General features: G+C 47.0%; 1 protein-coding gene across 1 annotated transcript in view; it reads left to right on the top strand.

The window, feature by feature from the left end:
* Positions 1-17847, top strand: part of RYR3 (ryanodine receptor 3) — a 418103-nt gene that overhangs the window by 355161 nt on the left and 45095 nt on the right. The window contains exons 68-70 of the mRNA XM_075532282.1: positions 9343-9430; positions 9540-9632; positions 15502-15516. Of these exons, the coding sequence (XP_075388397.1) occupies positions 9343-9430; positions 9540-9632; positions 15502-15516 (196 nt within the window). The remainder of the gene's footprint in view (positions 1-9342; positions 9431-9539; positions 9633-15501; positions 15517-17847) is intronic.

The following is a 17847-nucleotide window of genomic DNA, read 5'->3' as shown; positions in this document are numbered from 1 at the left end:
AGTCCAGGCACTCACACACCTGACCACCATAGCCACCCCTCAGACCTCCCCAACCCTGTGTCCAGATGTGTTCAAAGCCCCAATCCAGCTGCGAATGAATGCAGCCTCCACCCAGACAAGCCACAGACCCAGGGAAGTCAGCCTCGTTCTTGTATCCAGTTGATAGAGTTCTCGGACTGTATTGGATGGGCTCCCTTACGACTGTACAAAGGTGGAACTATGGGTTCTAGGAGACTAGCTGTCCATGATAGTGTGTTCTCATAATGTCCCAAACACATGCCATCCTATACAGGCTGTAAAAGAAACGAGGCAAAGGAGCAGAGAGAAGATGTTTAAGGGTGGCTTGAAAAGACAAAGTCTTACAGCAAGTGTGCAAAGGCCGTCCGTCAGAAGACCAAAAGGAAAGAACATGCTCAGCATCCGCATCCCTCAGGGCAAAAGAACAAATCCAAGTCTCAAATGACAACCCCAAAGGGTTCCATGGAAAATACTGAACCATGCAGGAACCTTTCTTTATTATTGGAAGGAATACACAGTCACTGAACCAAAAGCAATTAATTGGCCTTCAAGCACTACAGGAAGGTAAGCAGTGACCATGAACTGCTGGTAATGGTGGAAGAAGGCCAAGCTGCACTGATGGCATTCGCAAAAACAGGGCTTCAGGAACAGATGGAATCCCAATTGAAATGTTCCAGCAAATACATGCAATCTTGGAAGTGCTCACTCGTCTATGCCAAGAAATTTGAAAGACAGCTATCTAGCCAACTGACTAGTGCAGACCCATATTTGTGCCCATTCCGAAGAAAGACGATCTAACAGAATGTGGAAATTACTGCACGTGCCAAACAAGAAAAATATTGTAAAAGATAGATAATACAAGAACAATTGCAGCAGTGCTTTAACAGGGACCTGCCAGAAATTCAAAATGGATTCAGAAGAGGGCATGGAATGAGAGGCACTGCTGATGTTTCCATAGACGTTGCCTGAAAGCAGAGATTAGCAGAAAGATGTGTGTGTCTGTGTGTGTGTGAGTGAGTGACCTGTGTTTCATTGACTGAAAGGACCGTGGATCATAACAAATTAGGAATAATATTGCAAAGAATTTTAATTTCAGAACAATTGTGCTCCTACAGAACCTATACATAGACCAAAAGGCAGTAGTTCTAACAGAACAGGGGGATACTACGTAGTTTAAAATCAGGAACAGTGCATGTCAAGGCGGTATTCTTACACAATCCTTAATCAGTCGGTATGCTAACTGCAGGCCCAGGGCTTCTGGTCCTACATAAAGTGGGAGAAAGATGGGAAACACAACTCAAAATTACAACTATATATATATGTGTGTGTGTGTTTGTGTGTATTCTATTACATATCATAACATGTTATATATAAATATATAATGTATATTTATATAGTAATAAATATACATTATATATATATATATATCTTCTGGAAGGCTCTCTGTGCACCAAGACCTGCAAGCACCCAGGATCCCCCTCCCCAATGTCAAGATGCCCAACAATGGCATGAGCTCAGCCAAACCAATGGTGATGGAGGAAACACAGAGGAGCTCCTCAAGGTTGTCAGCTACATTGGCTCCTTCCTGCAAAAAGTCAAAGCCAAAGAAAGGCAGCAAAGATTGATAAATCTTCAGAGAAAACCAGTGCTAACAAAAGGGAAAAGGAAAGCTAAGGGAAAACAGGCCGAACAACTAAGAAACTAAAGAATTTCCTGCCAAAAATAGAGACACTAAAAATGACAGTCTCTGACTGCCTGCCATGTCTTACCATTGGACCCTGTGGTTCAATGATGGGCCAATTGAGAGGAATATTTTTATCAACTATTTTATGAATGTAACATTTCAGTAGCTCTAGAAACATTTCCAAGGAGAAAATTACACATTATTATTACCATCATCTGATTATTATAGTGCAAATACTTTTCTTAAGAGGTAAAATCATTTGCTGTGGTTTATTTTTTGGTACACCCAGAAAATGGTGGGATATTGAATTACCTCGATGGGACAAGTCATGCAAACAGTAATCAAGATAGCACAGGACATAGTCCATTGGACAATGCTGCTGCTCAAGATATCTTCAAAGTACTGGAGAGCAAGCACGTCCCTTTGATAGCGGACATGAGCCTGACCCAGCTACAGTATTTTCCATTGCCTTGCAGGCATGTGAAAATGGGACAATGAATAAGGACGATTGAAGAATCAATGCGTTGAAATGTGGTGACAAATATTGAAAGTACCATGGGCTGCCAGAAGAATAAACAAATCTGTCCTGGAAAGTAGCACAATCAGAATGCTCCTTAGAGGCAAGGAGGGCAAGACATCATCTCAGATACTTTGGAGATGTTATCAGTAGAGACTGGTAACTGGAAAAAGAGGGGAAAGGGACATCATGCTGGGTAAAGTAGAAATGCAGCGAAACACAGGAAGACTTTCATCGAGATGATTGGCACAGTGGCTGCAACTGTGGGTCCAGCCATGCGAACAATTCTGAAGATGGCGTAGGACTGGGCAAGGGTTGGTTCTGGTGCGCAGAGGGGAGCCCTGAGTGGGAGCAACTCGGCAGCACCCACAACAGCAACATAAAGGAGAGAGGTGGGAAAAGCACACATCATGAACTTGCCCCGACCTGCTGTTCCCTTCCCTCTCGACTTGCTTCCAACTTCAGTCCATTAGGAAAGCTGCCCCAGATCTGAACTTCTGCCCCGCCCAGCCTTTCAGCCCTTCACGGTGACACGATGGTCACTTCCCTTGGGTCCTGACCATGCACCCTGCCTGGGTGGGCTCACCATCCCTCCTGTTATACAGAGTGTGGTAAGCAGGAAGCCTCCGGTGTCATACTTAGGCAAGGTGATGCATTTTAATGCCCGGCCTTTTCTATGTCATTCGCACTTTCTCCAAACTCGGTGGGTTTGTCGTTGGTCCCATAACTATGATGGGGCTGTAGTAGATAGCTAAATGGAATGTGAAGGCTTCTAGGGCCATGAGTAAAATTACACGGGGCACGGATGGGATGTTGAAGTTAAAACAAAAGATTAGAGACCCGTGCTCTGTCCTTTAGAGCCCTAACGCAGAAACTTGAGAAAGTTCCATTTTTAGGCGACCCCATTATAGTTACTGAGATGTGTGGATATTTGAGGAGTATGTTGCCCACTTTTTGAGTGAAACCCTACTCTTCCAGATAGGAATTAGGTGTGTGTGTGTGTACATATGTTGTGTATGCATTTGTTGGCTTATCTATGACAAACTATAGCGAAATTATGTAAACGCAGAGGATACGACTTTCGTCCAGCGTTAGAGGTGAAAACTAAATAAAAATCAAAGTAAAGTTGTTTCTAGAATAGTTTTTCAGTTGCATTTGTCACTGTGTACAATCAAGACGCGAGACCAGGCGTGTCACTTACACTGCGTTTGACATTTGCTAAAAGTGGCAATGTCAGAGAGCCTCGGGATCATCATTAATTCATTCATGTACGTGTCTCAATCTGCTCTTCTCTGAACCCCAGGGAGCGTGTGGTCCTATGAGCTCTGTTGAGAAATGCATCCTTTCTGCATGCATGCCTTACCTGCTTTGGCCCTTCTCTTCAACCAAAAGGGTACTACCTAGAGGTCCCTCTGGCTGACCTCCAACAAGGTGAACCAATAACCAGCCAGTGACTCTGGCTTCGACCTCCCCCATGGCAAGCCCGTGCATGTCGGAGTGGAACTGCGACTCTCTGGGATTATCGCCAGCTGATTTTGGTTTTCTTGGGTAGTGTGCCAGACCTTTATTCCAAGGCACCTCTGAGTAGAGTCGACCTTTCGGTTACCAGGCATGTGCATCAACTGTTTGCACCTCGCTAATAAATATATGCCCACTTTCTTTTCCTTGGAGAAGATTTCCTGCCTCTCATCATCCTCTCAGGATGTATCAGGGATACAAGGGCGGGGTTTGGTAGGAGGTACAACGTTGCCATACTGTGCGCTTGTGTTCCAGTTTCAGGCCACTGAAGCTCTTTTTAGCTCATGTCTTTAACTCCTCGCGATTGGATTTAAGCTTGCTGTCTCGAGCCCCACGGGACTCATCCCTCCTGTAGCAGCTCATTAAATAAATGTGGCAGCCGGCCTGTCATTTTCAATGCCTGAGTTCTCCCGGCTGAGTTAAACCTTTATGCTAAGAGGAAAGTCGCCACGCTGTAGGTGTGCTGAGGCTCGCTCTTCGGAGGCAGAGCGGTAGGTGAAGAACATCCCGTGTTTGGGGCTCACAGCCTCTCCTCATTTCTCAAGTAACGCTGGACAGGATGGTATTGGTAGACATCTAAAAGACCTGGGCCCCCACTGCCCCATTTTCCCATACCTTCCCTGGACCCCCATGGTCCCATCCCTGTCCACCTCCTAGGGATGCCGCCAGGCCTGTCTCCCCTCTTCCTGCTGCGTCTCGTGGGCTTTATGCTTTCCTTCCCTGCCTTGACTCTCACAGCACTGTGTCAGGTTTCTTCCCGTGCGGAACGCTTTGCTGCAGACAGGCTGCCAGTGGTCCGTGGTCAGCCCAGAGCTGGCCTAGACTGAGCATGACCTCCAGGTGTGGTGGGATCAAGACAAGCCAAATCATTTCCACACGCACCTGTGCCAGGTGATAAGCCAAGGTAAATTAAAGCCGCCTTGTGAGCAGGACCGGCTTCTCCGCCTTCTTCCCGGGAATCAGACATACTCTGAATGTAGAAATGAGAAACTTTAAATAGTGTGCTCTTTGCTGAAAATCTCCCTCTCCGGCGGCCGAAGGGATCAAGGCAAATCCTATGCAGGGACTGGCACATGTTGGATCTCATTCCAGAGGCTTGGAGGCAAAGCTGCAGTAAGCTCTGACCTCAGATGACCTGGACATGCTCATAGGCGCACGGCTTTATTTCCTCTACTGATAACTTAGCTCTTTGAAAAAGGGGAATCTAACTCCCCTTCCTCTCGCTGGCACCCCAAATTCTATTTTGGAGCCTCCTGTTTTCTGTTACTAGCTCCATCATTTCTTCCTCTGGCCTGCGTCACTCACCACCTTCATGGAAGATTCTCAAGTCATCACCTTGAAGGCCAAGCTTTCTCCTCACCTATAGCCATGCTGTCGGCAGTGTCCAGTAGAGAGGAGGTGAAGTGCCCACATCCTCCAGAGATGGCTATCTAGAGTAGCGCGATGTAGAGACATCAAAGTTCAGCGTTCTTGTCTTAACTGACATCCTAAGACAGTTCCGAGTCCTAGCAACCCTGTGTTCAAACCCTGCCTGGCCCTGTGCTGCCAGCACAATGGTTCTTGTGCCAGAGCCCATCGGTGCAGCCCCTGTGTCAGCCCATCTCACCAAAGACCTTCTTTTTGGCTGCCCCACTGCTTCACCAAGCATGATGTCCTTCTCCAGGGACTGGTCTCCTGACAGCATGTCCACCATTTAGTAGAAGAGTATGAAAATGGCCCAAGACGGGGCAGTGTTTCATTCTGGTGTGCATCGGGTTTCTATGAGTTGGAACCAATTGCGGGGGGAGAGGGAGTTCTTATTTAAAAGCATTGGACTTCCGTGAAGGGTGATGGGAAAGTCTGCCGATGGTAGTGATGAGGGTACAGCTTAAGGAACGAACGACACTCAGTAAGTAGTACGTGTGAAGAACTGCTTCCCACACATACTTGCAACAACGACAAAGGAGCGACCTGCACATCAGCTCAGTCCCTCCAAAGGGATCGAGTGCTGAAATCGTGAAGGAAAAGAAAACTACATGAGAAACAGGGGACCCGGAAGAGGTGAGCCCATTTGCAACATTGCGGGGTGAGAGGGGTATGATGCAGAGATAATACGAGCAACGTAGGTGGGGTCCGATCTTTGAGGTGTCTACAAACACCATCTGTCTGCTCAGGGGGAGGTGAGGAGAGTCTGTGAGTGAGCCTAAGCAAAAACATCTAATGAGCTGGTTCTTCACGCCCATCACTCTGACCTTGAGGAAAGAGCTTCCCTAGGCCCAAAGAGTCTACATGTAATCTTGTGGGACGGCAAAAAGGATCAAAAGCCTCTCCTTCCTCTGGCCAGGAAATGTTTGTTACTAAGATTCTCTTCTTAGACCTCTTGCCACCTCTGTTCCCTGTGTACTTGGCCTTGACAGAATGGCGCCCTCACCCCTTCCCACTCCAGGCAAAGCGCAAATCTGCAAAACCCACGTGAACACAAACCCTAAAGGAGGAGCAGCCGGAAGCTCTGATCAAACGACACTTGACCTTGAAAAGGCACTCCTGAAAAAAATCAATGTGAAAGAAATAAAAATATTATTAATGTCAAGCCTGGGGGTGGTTTGAATGACACTGTCTGCTAATCAGAAAGCCTGAGTCCAGTGACTTAAGCTAGTTGGAAGTTGCCTCTTTCATGAGAAAGAAGTGCAGAGAGGAGCCAGAGACCGATGGCTGCCCCTCATGAAAGGCCCTGCTCCCCTCGCCTTCCATTCTTAGCAACGGCTCACTTTGCCGAGGTCATCTCTGTGCTGCCACGTGCCGATTAGAAGTCCAGCCAGGAAATGGGAATGTAGAAGGGAAAAGGACAGGGAGTCCCTTGCAGCTATCGGAGGGCCTTTTAGAAAGCTTTCTCCGGTGATGCATCTAACACCTTTACTTTCATTTCACTGACTAGAACTCCGTGACACGGCATATGCCTAGCACCTAGCCTAGTTGATGAGCTCTTTAGATTTGAATAAAATGGATCTATTTTATTCAAATAAAATAAAATGGGGCTCTGTTAGGAACTGGAAACACAGGGAATCCAGGATAGATGAACCCCACAGGACCGGTGGTGAGAGTGGCAATGCAGGGAGGGTGGAGGAAGAGTAGAGTGGAAAGGTGGAACAGGTTACAAGGATCTACGTATAATCTCCTCCCTGAGGGACAAACAGTGGAGACGTGGGTGAAGGGAGATGTCGGATGGTGTAAGATATGACAAAATAATTTATAAATTATCAAGGGTCCATGGTGGAGGGGGAAGCATTGAGGGAGGAGAAAAAAATGAGCTGGTACCCAGGGCTCAAGTAGAAAGCAAATGTTTTGAGAATGATGAGGGAAACACATGTACAAAAGTGCTTGACACGATGGATGGATATATGGATTGTGATAAGAGTTGTACGAGCCCCAAATAAAATGATTTTTTAATGAGGTTCTGTGAGTAAGGAAAAAGAGGAGAATAGATATTGGGTAATCTACCATTTGAAGGGAAGGCTAGCTGCAGTGGACAGTGAAAGGTTAGACAAGACTAGAATCTGTCTGTTCCTAAGACTAGAATCTGGAGCAGTAAAAACTCCAGGAAATGAAAGATCCAGAAATGGTCTTGACTTAGTGAGTCTTCATCTTTCTTTCCTAAACCTTATGCTCTCTGAAAATGGGGATGAGGTCCCAAGCCCATCCAAGGCAATTCAGTCAGATGTTCTTGAACTTAGATTGGCTTTTTGCATACACCATGAAACATCAGGTTTTTTAATCTCTTTTTTTTAACCTAAAAAACAATACCCAAACCCATGGCCAGTGAGTCAAGTCTGACCCAGTATAGGGCTTCTGAGACTATAGATCTTAACGGGGGCAGACAGCTGCAGCATTCTTCCACAGGGGCTAGGCGTGGCTATTGGTTTGAACCACCAACCTTGCAGTTAGCAGCCCACTGCCTAATGGACTGCCACCAGAATGCCTTACGGTAGACGCTTTACTTTCTACTGTGTCACTCCTCGTAACTATTTGAACATGACAACTCACCCAGCCCTTTTAAAATATAATTTTATGACCAATGAGTATCTTTTTGATCAATGCCATTAGTCAGTAAGAAGATGCAAATCAAAACTTGAGAACTATCACTGCTCCTCCACTAGAAGACTGAGTATAAAAACTAGACACAGCAGGTATTGGTGCGACTGTAAAGAATGCAGAACCTGGCTTGCTTGCTGATGGAATTGTAGATTGGGTCAGCCATTACAGAAAAGTTTGTCAGTTCCTCAACAAGTTAAAGAATTGCCACCTATAGGATCCAACAAAAAAATTAAAAGAAGACATGCACAGGTACTTGTACACCAGTGGTCATCCTAGCCCTTGTCCTGGTAGCCAAATGGTGGGAAACTGATACATATGAGAGGGCTTTTAAAAGTTTGTAGAAATAACTGCATTATCTTTTCATCAATTTTTCCATAACCTTTTTTAAGCCCCTGTAGTTGAACGAAATGTGTGTACTTGCAGTGGCATGTGACTCAATCATAAAGAGACATGAAGGTCTGACCCATGCTGCCACAGGGACGGACCTGGAAAACATTAAGCGGAGTCTGTTGTGCAAGGGCAAATGGTAGAGGAGCCCGCTTGTATGCGTTATCTAAAAGTGGCAAGTGTATAGATGCCCAAGTGTATTCACAGCTACCAAGACTATGACCAAAAGGACCAAGTGGGGGGGGGGGGAGGTTCCCATTACTCAGAGGGCACTGAGCTCTGTGAAGGATGATGGGAAACTGTGAAAATTAGTGCTGATTGAACAGCATGAGGAATGTCGTAATTATACATGTAAAATGTTGGGATGAGAAATGATCGGTTACATATATGCTTACAAAATTATATGTGTATAAGTACATAATGTTGAATTATCAAGTGTGTGATATATTAGGGGTAAGATGACTCCCTAGAAATTGACTTAAATCTATCATTGAGCCTTTTGGCTACTGTACACTACCTTAATCCCACTTGGCTTTATTTTTAAATGATGAGATGTACCATTGTATAGGAAAAGTGCCAAGCCATTTCAAGAGGTATGGGGGGAAGGCCTGGGCATCGGTATGTGTTCCCTGTTGGGAAACTTCAACTCATGAAACAAAACACATTGTGTTCTACTTTTCATTCTTAAGCTGGCTTTGAATTTTCCAAAGTGGGACATGAACTACTTATTTAGAATACTTGGCGGCGGGGGGGGGGGATTTAAAAAAAAATTTTAAAGAGTACTTGGAAGTTCAGAGGCTTGTATTTATGTCGGTGTCAAGGTCAGGTGTCATCATGATTAAGATTTATGTCATCTTGCTAGCCTTGAGAGGATCCGGTCCCACTACTTTACAAAGCTTTTAAGACATAATCAACTCATCAGTTTAAAGAAAAGAGAAGAGCCTACAGGGGACGGTGTTGAAACAGTGATTCCTGACATGTTTGCTAAGATAACTATGGGAATGATCGCGGTAGGTTTCTCAAAAAGCACCAAGCACATACCTATATCCAAGCGTAAGGAGCAATGTGTGTAACCAATGTTGGTATAATTTTAGGGTATGAGTATTTTCACCACTACTGAATTTTCAATATTTACTTTTCAATCCAGGTCTAACTGGCTCAAAAACCCAGATGCTGATTCTGACCAACTCTTCCGCATGGTGGCTGAGGTCTTCATCTTGTGGTGCAAATCGCATGTAAGGTCACATACAGGCCTTGGGCATAGAGGTCATAGGGGTTCAGAGGTACGGGTCTTGGCAAACTTTATTGTAATGTTTGGTATTTTTATTCCCCTGCCCCACTTAGAACTTCAAGAGGGAAGAGCAAAATTTTGTGATTCAAAATGAAATTAATAACTTGGCGTTTTTAACTGGAGACAGCAAAAGCAAGATGTCAAAAGTAAGTCCTGAGAAATCCACTCCAATGACTCTTTAACCTTGACCCTGAGCCGTGACTTGGTGGTATCTTATCTTTTGCTGGGATTGGCTCTTTACTGCATCCTTGACCACGCCACCGTCGGCAATGGCCTCCACTCTTGTTTCTTTGAGATTGAGCTAGAAGAAACGGCTCTCCAGTAAGCATGATCTTCACATTTTGTGAATGAATTGCTGCTTGGACGTGACAAATGTTTACATGTCAAGACTTGCGAAGGCATTTGAGAGGGTTCCTAAGGAAAAGCTGCTGTCAGTGAGTTTAAAAAGAACCACCTCCTGTGTGGTGAAGCTCCCAAACTACACGTTCCGAGAGCTGCTTGTGGGTGGCTTTGAACATTTGAGCAGCGTGCACTTTTAAGTTGTGCTTGCTTTCCTCCCATCTGGACACCCCAAAGCTGGTTGCTTTCTGCAGCATCGACCTCTTAATGCCTACGTCCATTTTCCATGTCAGGTGCCCTCAGAAATACAAACACAAACATTTGTTCATCTCACTGCAGGAAATGTTTGAAAGCGGGCACACTGGACCATCTGTCTGAAAGAAAAGCAAATGAGCAGCCTGCGGAGGAGCTAGGAGGGGGCTTCAAAAAGATGGTGCAAAAGGCAATTAAGGGACCACGGAATTTTTCCACAAACTTTTTCAAGCCCCCTCGTACAAGAGAGGACACTTGGTCTCTCGTTGCCTCCTGAGTCCGCTCTGCCGAAGGAGGCTTCGTTATTTTGACTGGAGGGAATTTTCAGACCTGCTTTTTCCAGTGTGCACACAGAAGTAAAGCCTCCTTAAACGATGGTTTGTTACCAGCTGTTGTAGCTCACTCTTCCCCGCCCCCGCCATCCCCCCAGAAGGGTGCCTCCATGAGGGTTGACTCTCTATGTCAAGTACATGACCTGTGGTACATGAGCTATGTATCTCTCTCATTGCTGGGAGTACTGGTCCCCTGCTGCTGTTGAGGAACATGGAGGAGGAATGTGTGCGGGGACCCTCAGAAGTGAACTATCACTTCTGGAAAGTTGGGGATCATGGGTTTGTAGCAAAGCCCTTAGTGGGGCATCTTTCCAAAGGATCCTTTGTGAGGGAGGACCCTTGGATGTGGAGCTACAGACAAGGGGGCCATAGGGCACCAAAAATGCCATCCTTAGCACCTGGAACCTCACAAATTGACACTCGCACTGGCCAGCTGCAGCCCCTCCGAGCTTTCCAGTCCAGTCATCTTCTGGCTATGTTGACACAAACACTTCTTCCAGCCAGCTGGTTGTTGGAATTTATAGTCAGGTATACACTGCTTACTAGAATGTAGTTGATTAAAATTATACACATATAAAAAACAACGCATCAGAAATACATATTCCCATTCAAGAGGAAATCTTTGCTATATAGGAAACTTATGGTAGATTTTTTCCCTTTAGTTATTCACTTGAACTTCCAAAATTCATTTTAAACCAACTGATGGCAAACCCGTTAGCTGCTCACGTGAGGTACCCAAGGTCATCGTATCTCTTACATTCCTACTCCTACAACATCTCGATGATCTTGAGTCCCCTCTGCATGGTCTTCTTTCAGCCATCACCTACAGAAAGTTCGTAATTCCCGAGCAGATTCCATACTGGCTTCAACTTGCGTGGATTTATTGGCTCACAAACCAAAGCAGCTCGCATCCATTGGTTTTTGTCAGGGCAAAAATGACACTGTTTTAAGTATCTGGTTCCCAGATGAACAGGAATGGCAAAGACATTCAACCCTCTAATGAACAGATGCTCAGAGTGTTTGGGTTTGCATTTGAGGAGAGATGACCTAACAGAAGAACTAACCTACTAACAAACTAACCCGGCACGTAGCTCACTTCTGTCGGTGAATTAGGAAAAGGTTTGATTGTGTTGTAAGGGATGGTTATTTTCGGAATCTGTTTGCCTCCTCTTTTGCTAAGGTTAGTAGTCTACAGGGCCAAACGATGGCATTTCCATTACCATTGACACGTATGTCAATTCTTTCTGAGCCATATGGCACAGGATCCAAGTTATAATACATCGATGCTTCTTAGGTGTTAATGCTGGTTAATAAGTGTTGTTCCTAGTAAGTATTGTACCTGTTGTGTCTGTTGAGACTCGCCGTGTAGTAGTTATGAACACTAGAGATGGAAAAGAAGCTAAGTCTTACCCATAGTCCAGCTGTAGGCTAGAAAGATGGCCTATATTAGTCGACAGTTACAATCCTGTGCCCCAGTTTCCCAGTCTGTACATTGAGTTTGGGCTATTACCCGGTTTCTCCCAGCATTAAGACACCCTTTTGTTTAAAAAAAAAGATTGTATATAGAATCTCTAAATAATACTGCATAAGTGTAGTCTATTCTTTCCAGCAGGGAGCTGCCATACCTCTAATGAAAACCAACTCTCATGGCCATTTCTGGCCCTTCTTTAGATGCCAATCTACGTACTGAGGGGCCGGGAAGGGGTACTTGTCCTGAATACAGTCGAATTCCCATTACCCGTGCCTTTCTGCAGTTAGATACTCTCTCTACTACCGAGCCCAGTGGGCCCCTGCCACCTGTGCGTGCTTCTGTCTGCACTCTTGGTTGTTGTGTAAATGAGACTGGCATCGGTGCGTATGGCTGTCTCTGTGGACGTATGTGTACCTGAATGCTGCATGCTCACAGACACTGCACATGCTGCCCAAAGAAAGAGGGCGGGGAAATAGACAGTGGGCGGGGCCCTGTTCATACTGGATGGATGGAAGGTCCATTGAAAGAGATGCTACTTTTCTGGCAGTTAAAACCGATGGTTTGGGGAGGGCGTGGGCTTGGGGGTGGGGGGGCGGTGAGGAGGGAGGGTGGCTCAGGTATAGTTTATTTCTCTGACACCAGTTTGCAAATATGTGTTCCACGAAATGCAACTAAGCTGAGCAAGTGTTTTTGTTTTGTTTTGTGTTTAAACTTTTTTTGTTTTCTGGAAAAAATGGCAGCAACGTCCTCGGAGGGGAATGGTAAGTTAGAATATGGTCATCCCAAGAAATGCCAGTCCCTTGGCCCAGGGTAAAATACTATGACATAAAAGGAGCCATGATGCAGGAGGCAGGCAGGTGCCTCATTGTTTAAAGCCGCTCAGCCCCGTGGAGCTTGATCTCAGTGTGTTGAAAATGGGCAGGAGATGTTTTAGAAAGTAACCTTCTGGGTGCTGCAAGGGTATTCCGTTAGCGACGTAAGTTCTCCTCTTGCTCTAAGCTTCTCTGTGTCTCCCTCTCCCCTTTCTCTCAGGGCCCCACCCTACACACACCTACCTCTCTCCGTCGTATTCCCTTTATACTTGTACTTGGTCAAGTCTGTCCCTCGCTCCATCTCTCTCCCCCTCTCCCTATAACTGTCACTCTTTCCCCTTCTCCCACTGCCCCGTCCTCCCCTTGCTTTCTCATTCTCAAATGAACTTCTGGAGCATCACCTTTCACGCTGAAGTACATTGTTGAACTTGTCTTGACATCACTGACCCTTTCAGTGGGAACAAGACGTTCACAAGGCAGGGTTCCTTCGCCTCTGCCCAGGAGCCTGAAAGGAGCCCTCCCCATGCAGTCTGTGAGCACTGAGTTGCGTGAAGTCAAGCCCTGCCCCACTCCCTGGTCTCAGTGGGGGTTGCCAGGATGTAGACCACACCAGGTGGTATTGCCAGAAAATTAATAATAATAATAGTTTTATAAAATTATCCCCGTAGGTGGTGTTATAAATGGGGAAGATCAACCACACCATCTTAATAATTAAAGCCTTTATTAAACACCTGGATCGAGAGTAGGTTCGTACCTGGAAACCTCTCGATCTAGAACCAAGAAATTCCAAACTTTTAATAGTTCAAAATAGGGGGCTGGTTCAAAGGGAGGGTTTATGCTAGCCATGACGTTGGGAGGGTAACGGTATTGGGGGGCACAGCACAGCTGCAGGCACCAATTCAAGGTCTTACAAGAGAGTGTACATTTCCTGCTAGTTGGGCAAACAGAGTTTGGCGGCATCTGGGAAGAGTCAAGGTCTTGTTGGGAGAGCCACGAGGGGGTAGAGGAGAAAGGGGGCTAACTGCTAGCCGGGGTTAAAGGCAGTTTGAACCATGGAGTTCCTCATGTGTAGCTAGGTGACCACAGGTAGTTATAACAACCAGAGCCTTATTGGCAAACCTAGCTGGCCTATTGGTAAACCATGCCTCCCGAGCTAAATGCCTTGGGACCCTCCAGAGCTGTGCTCACTTCCCAGGGGCAGTGAGGCTGCCGACCTGCAGCCACAGGACTGTGTGCGATAAAAGCACACAGTGTTGTTTTAGTTGCTGACGTTGTTCAAATCTTCAGGCATTTTAGCTACTTGTGGTGTAAGCAGTATTTGCGACTTTGTGGCGGATAAAATAATAATTAAAGGAATAATACCGTTTTCTTTAAAAAGCCTTCCACTCGGTTACTAATTGTGTTCTCAAACACTTTTGAACACTGTTGTCATTCAACATAGAAAGGTTTTTGCAAAACAATTTTGTTGGATTTTTTCATCTAAGAAGCACTACATTTTAGCACCTTGCAAGCATCTCAGATGATTCTGCCGCTAACATTGGTGGCAACCATTGCTGGCATTCTGTAATGTCTGGTGTGGAGTAAGAAGGCCCGGGGAGGGGCGGGGAGACCAGGAGTTAGCACACCACACTGGGTAACTCCAATCCTAGTGATGACACCCACCCCCGCCCCCATGCCATGGAATGCGGTGTTTGGCCTTTCGCTCCCTTACTTAGAACCATCTCTTGGCTCATAAACGCTGATTGTAAACTATCAGGGAAACACAGTGAGTGAAGTAACAAAACAAGGCACAGCCGTTTGCTGCCGAGTTGCTTCTGACTCCTGGCGGCCCATGTGTGTGTCCGCGTAGAATCGTGCTTCCTGGGGTGTTCCAAGGAAATTGATCACCAGGCCTTTCTTCCAAGGAACCTATGGGTGGGTTTGAATCGAAGACCGTCCACTTAGTAGCTGATTCCTTGAATGAACTGTTATATAAATAGGAAGTTATAAGATTCTATTTTTAAAAAACAAAGTGTTCCCAATGTATTGAAAGTGTTTTTAGCAGTAGGGAAGTGCATGCGTTCTACAATATGTCAGGAAACGAATGAAATTAGAAGGCGTCGTGTGTGCGGGGGCCCTTTGACCTGAGGTATACGGAAAGATACCCGCTGAGGCTGAAAGGCAGGGGAAGAAGGCAGCACACCCTGAAAGAGACTCTGTCTTGTGTGTTACGAGGCAATTCTGACTCGTTTTAGGTATTGGTGGAGGACTCTTATTAAGAAAGGCTGCCCCCCACCCCCAGCAGAAGTATAAGCCTTGCCCCTTATCTCTGCTCCCCCACTCGCTCTTTGTAGCCACAGATCTACTGGAGGTGAAAGTACGGTGGGAGGAAGAAAGAATGGAAATTGTGGTATTTGATTACGTGACAGATTGTCCTGAACTCCACCAGAGTGAAAGAGGGAGGTGGGAGGGAGAGAGCTTGTCCAGCTAGCGAACTCATATGGGTGTGTGGGTGGCTGGGTCTGAAGACCACCGTGGCGCTGTGTGCCCTGCGCCCAGGATGGCTTGTCCTGGAAACGGCATCCCTCCCTGCAGAGGTGGCTGCTTGGTCTGGGGGGAAGTCCAGGAGGGCCAAATTAACCTCCATCTTAACCCTACTTGTTCTTCATGCCACAGCCAATTGGCTTCGAGAATGGCTCCATGTCTGCTGCGTTGGCTGGGAAACTTGAGCTAAGAAACTGTGACTAACATGTGGTGCCTTGTGCTTTGCACCCCGGCTTTTACTGACTGCCTCTTCTCCCCGTTTCTTTTCTTGTGTCTTTCCGCACAGGCCATGCAAGTAAAGGTACTGCTCAAATGCATGACATGTCTGTTCTGTCCCAGTACTGTCATCCCCGGGGGGGTGGGGGTGGGGGGCGGGGGTGATGGTGGTGTGTGTGTGTGTGTGTGTGTGTGTGTGTGTACGCGCGCGCGCACACACATGATGGACTTCCCCCACGTAGAGGCCCTCAGGGAAGACAACTGCCTGTCAAAGAATGAATGTAGGCCTAACCACCCACTCCTGGAATGGGGAAGCCAGGGATGAGGTCTCCTTGCTACCTCTGCTGTCCTCTCCCCAAGCTGCCCTCTCAGAAGTCACCACACTAGCAGAGATGGGGACAACTGACAAGGCTCGAGGGGCCCAGAGCCTCACTCCTCCACTGTGCCACGCCAGACTCAGAAGTCCTATCAGTGGTCCCAGTCCTTCACATATGACACGTGATCAGCCTTTATGCAGGGTTCCCAGGATGCAACAAGAGAGTTTTCCAATGACTAAATTCAAGGATTTGAACCCAGGAGAGAACCATCAGTTTTTATATAAAATATACCAAGACAATTTTTGGGTGGTTGCTATAGATTTTCACTTTCGCTTTTCATTAATATGTGTCTGCCACCATGGTCCCAAGCACTCTGTGGCAAGGAGCCAAGTCAGACCCATCTTTTGGAAAAGGAAAATGGTGCTATGGCAGGGTACACCGGGGCTGGGTGCTGGCACAGGTTCTAGCTTGCTGTGTAACCGCAGGAAAATGAATACACTTTTCTGAGCCTTCCGTTCTCGTGAATAAAACCGATTTGGTAATGTCCCAGGGTTGTCCGAACAAGCAGAAAGGTTCAGCAAAACCATGGCTTTGTGTCATCTGTGCCTCTTTTTCCTTCCGTGGTTAGAACAACATGAGCTGGCCGACAGAAAAGAGCGAGCAAAAATAATATGTCCAGATTCTGCCATCAGATCTCCCGAGTAACATGTTGCATATGTATGCTCGTGTACTGCACAAGACCACGGACATTAGACATTGGTTAGCGCACATTGGTGCATGACTTACCTGCACAAAAGCAGTCTCTAATATTGGTGGAATGATATGAAGAATGCCCAAGGGTAATTCAGAGGACAGATGAGTTTTGCCTTCGGACGCAGTATTTAGAGAGGTACTTCTGATGGGAAACCTTGTAAGGAAACCAGTCCCTTTCTGCTGGCTCCTGAACACCAGCCGCTGCCTTCTCCGAACTTCACTCATTTCTGCCCCCTGCTGCCCTGGGGGGGGGGGGAGTGCTCGCTGTGTTGGAGCATGGGCACGGAGCGCACCTGCAGCCTGGCGTGGCCAGCCAGCACTCAGGGGCCTCCCTGTGGTTTCTGCGACAGTGAGCACCCCAGGGTGGACGAAAGAAGCCCCGTGCTTGCTTTGTAAGTGCCCATTCATAGACAGGCCTCTTCCGCACGCAGGAAAGTCATTGAAAGAGCTCAACCCCAAGGCAGTGTTCATTCTGACCCAGTGTTTCTGCTGAGGAAGCCAATCCTTCCAAAACTTCACTCTGTCCCAACCTGAGAGCCGCAGGCCTTTCCTGCGTGCTGGTTCCGGGGGTGGTCTGGGTGCCCACGTCCTGCCCCCCCAACACTGTGTCAGCGCGCCACTGTAAGCTATGGGGCCACCGTGCTGCAGACACCCCAGGGGCAGAGGTCGAAAGCAAAGCTGAGTGCGCACCAGTATCCTCTCCTTCATGGGCCCTCAGGCCTTTCTCTCCGTTCTGGACTGGCCACGTCCAGGTGTGCCCTTGCAGCTGAGGGCCAGTAGTTTCAGAGGAGCCCATGGGTCAACTCGGCTCTTTCATTGCCTTCCATCAGGAAGCATTCTTCTCCTGGAAGCCGACAGTGGCCACCGTGTATTCTGGATGCTGAAGGCCCTCAATTCGTTGCCTGGGGTTTCCAGGAACCGTGCATTGAATTCGTCTCTTAGAGCTGCTGCTTTAGTGAGCGAACTCTCTCTGCCCGAGAGGAGGGGCTGTAAGTGCAAAATGGACCACCCACACAGGGACTGGGGAGTTCATCTCTCATCTTCGATTTGGCCCTGACCTACCCCCCAGCAAACCCTCAAAGCGCACAAAGAACCAGACCCATCCATTCTGACTCATGGGATTTTTCCTTTTTCCAAAGAGCACTGCTTGTGTGTCATGGGGCAACGGGGTAGGGGCCACAGTGAGAGAGCATGTGGGGTGCAGGGGGGGCTAGAATAGGCTGCCAGTGCTCCTAAACACTAGCTCCGGCCTTGAAAACACACGGTTGCAGAGGGGGAGCGAGGGGTTTAAAACGTTCACGGGGAAACATTTCCACTGGCTTTTTAAAGTCCCCTCGTAGTGCTAC

The sequence above is a fragment of the Tenrec ecaudatus genome, chromosome 14, assembly GCF_050624435.1.
Source record: "Tenrec ecaudatus isolate mTenEca1 chromosome 14, mTenEca1.hap1, whole genome shotgun sequence".
Lineage (NCBI taxonomy): Eukaryota > Metazoa > Chordata > Mammalia > Afrosoricida > Tenrecidae > Tenrec > Tenrec ecaudatus.
This window is presented reverse-complemented; position numbering and strand designations above follow the sequence as displayed.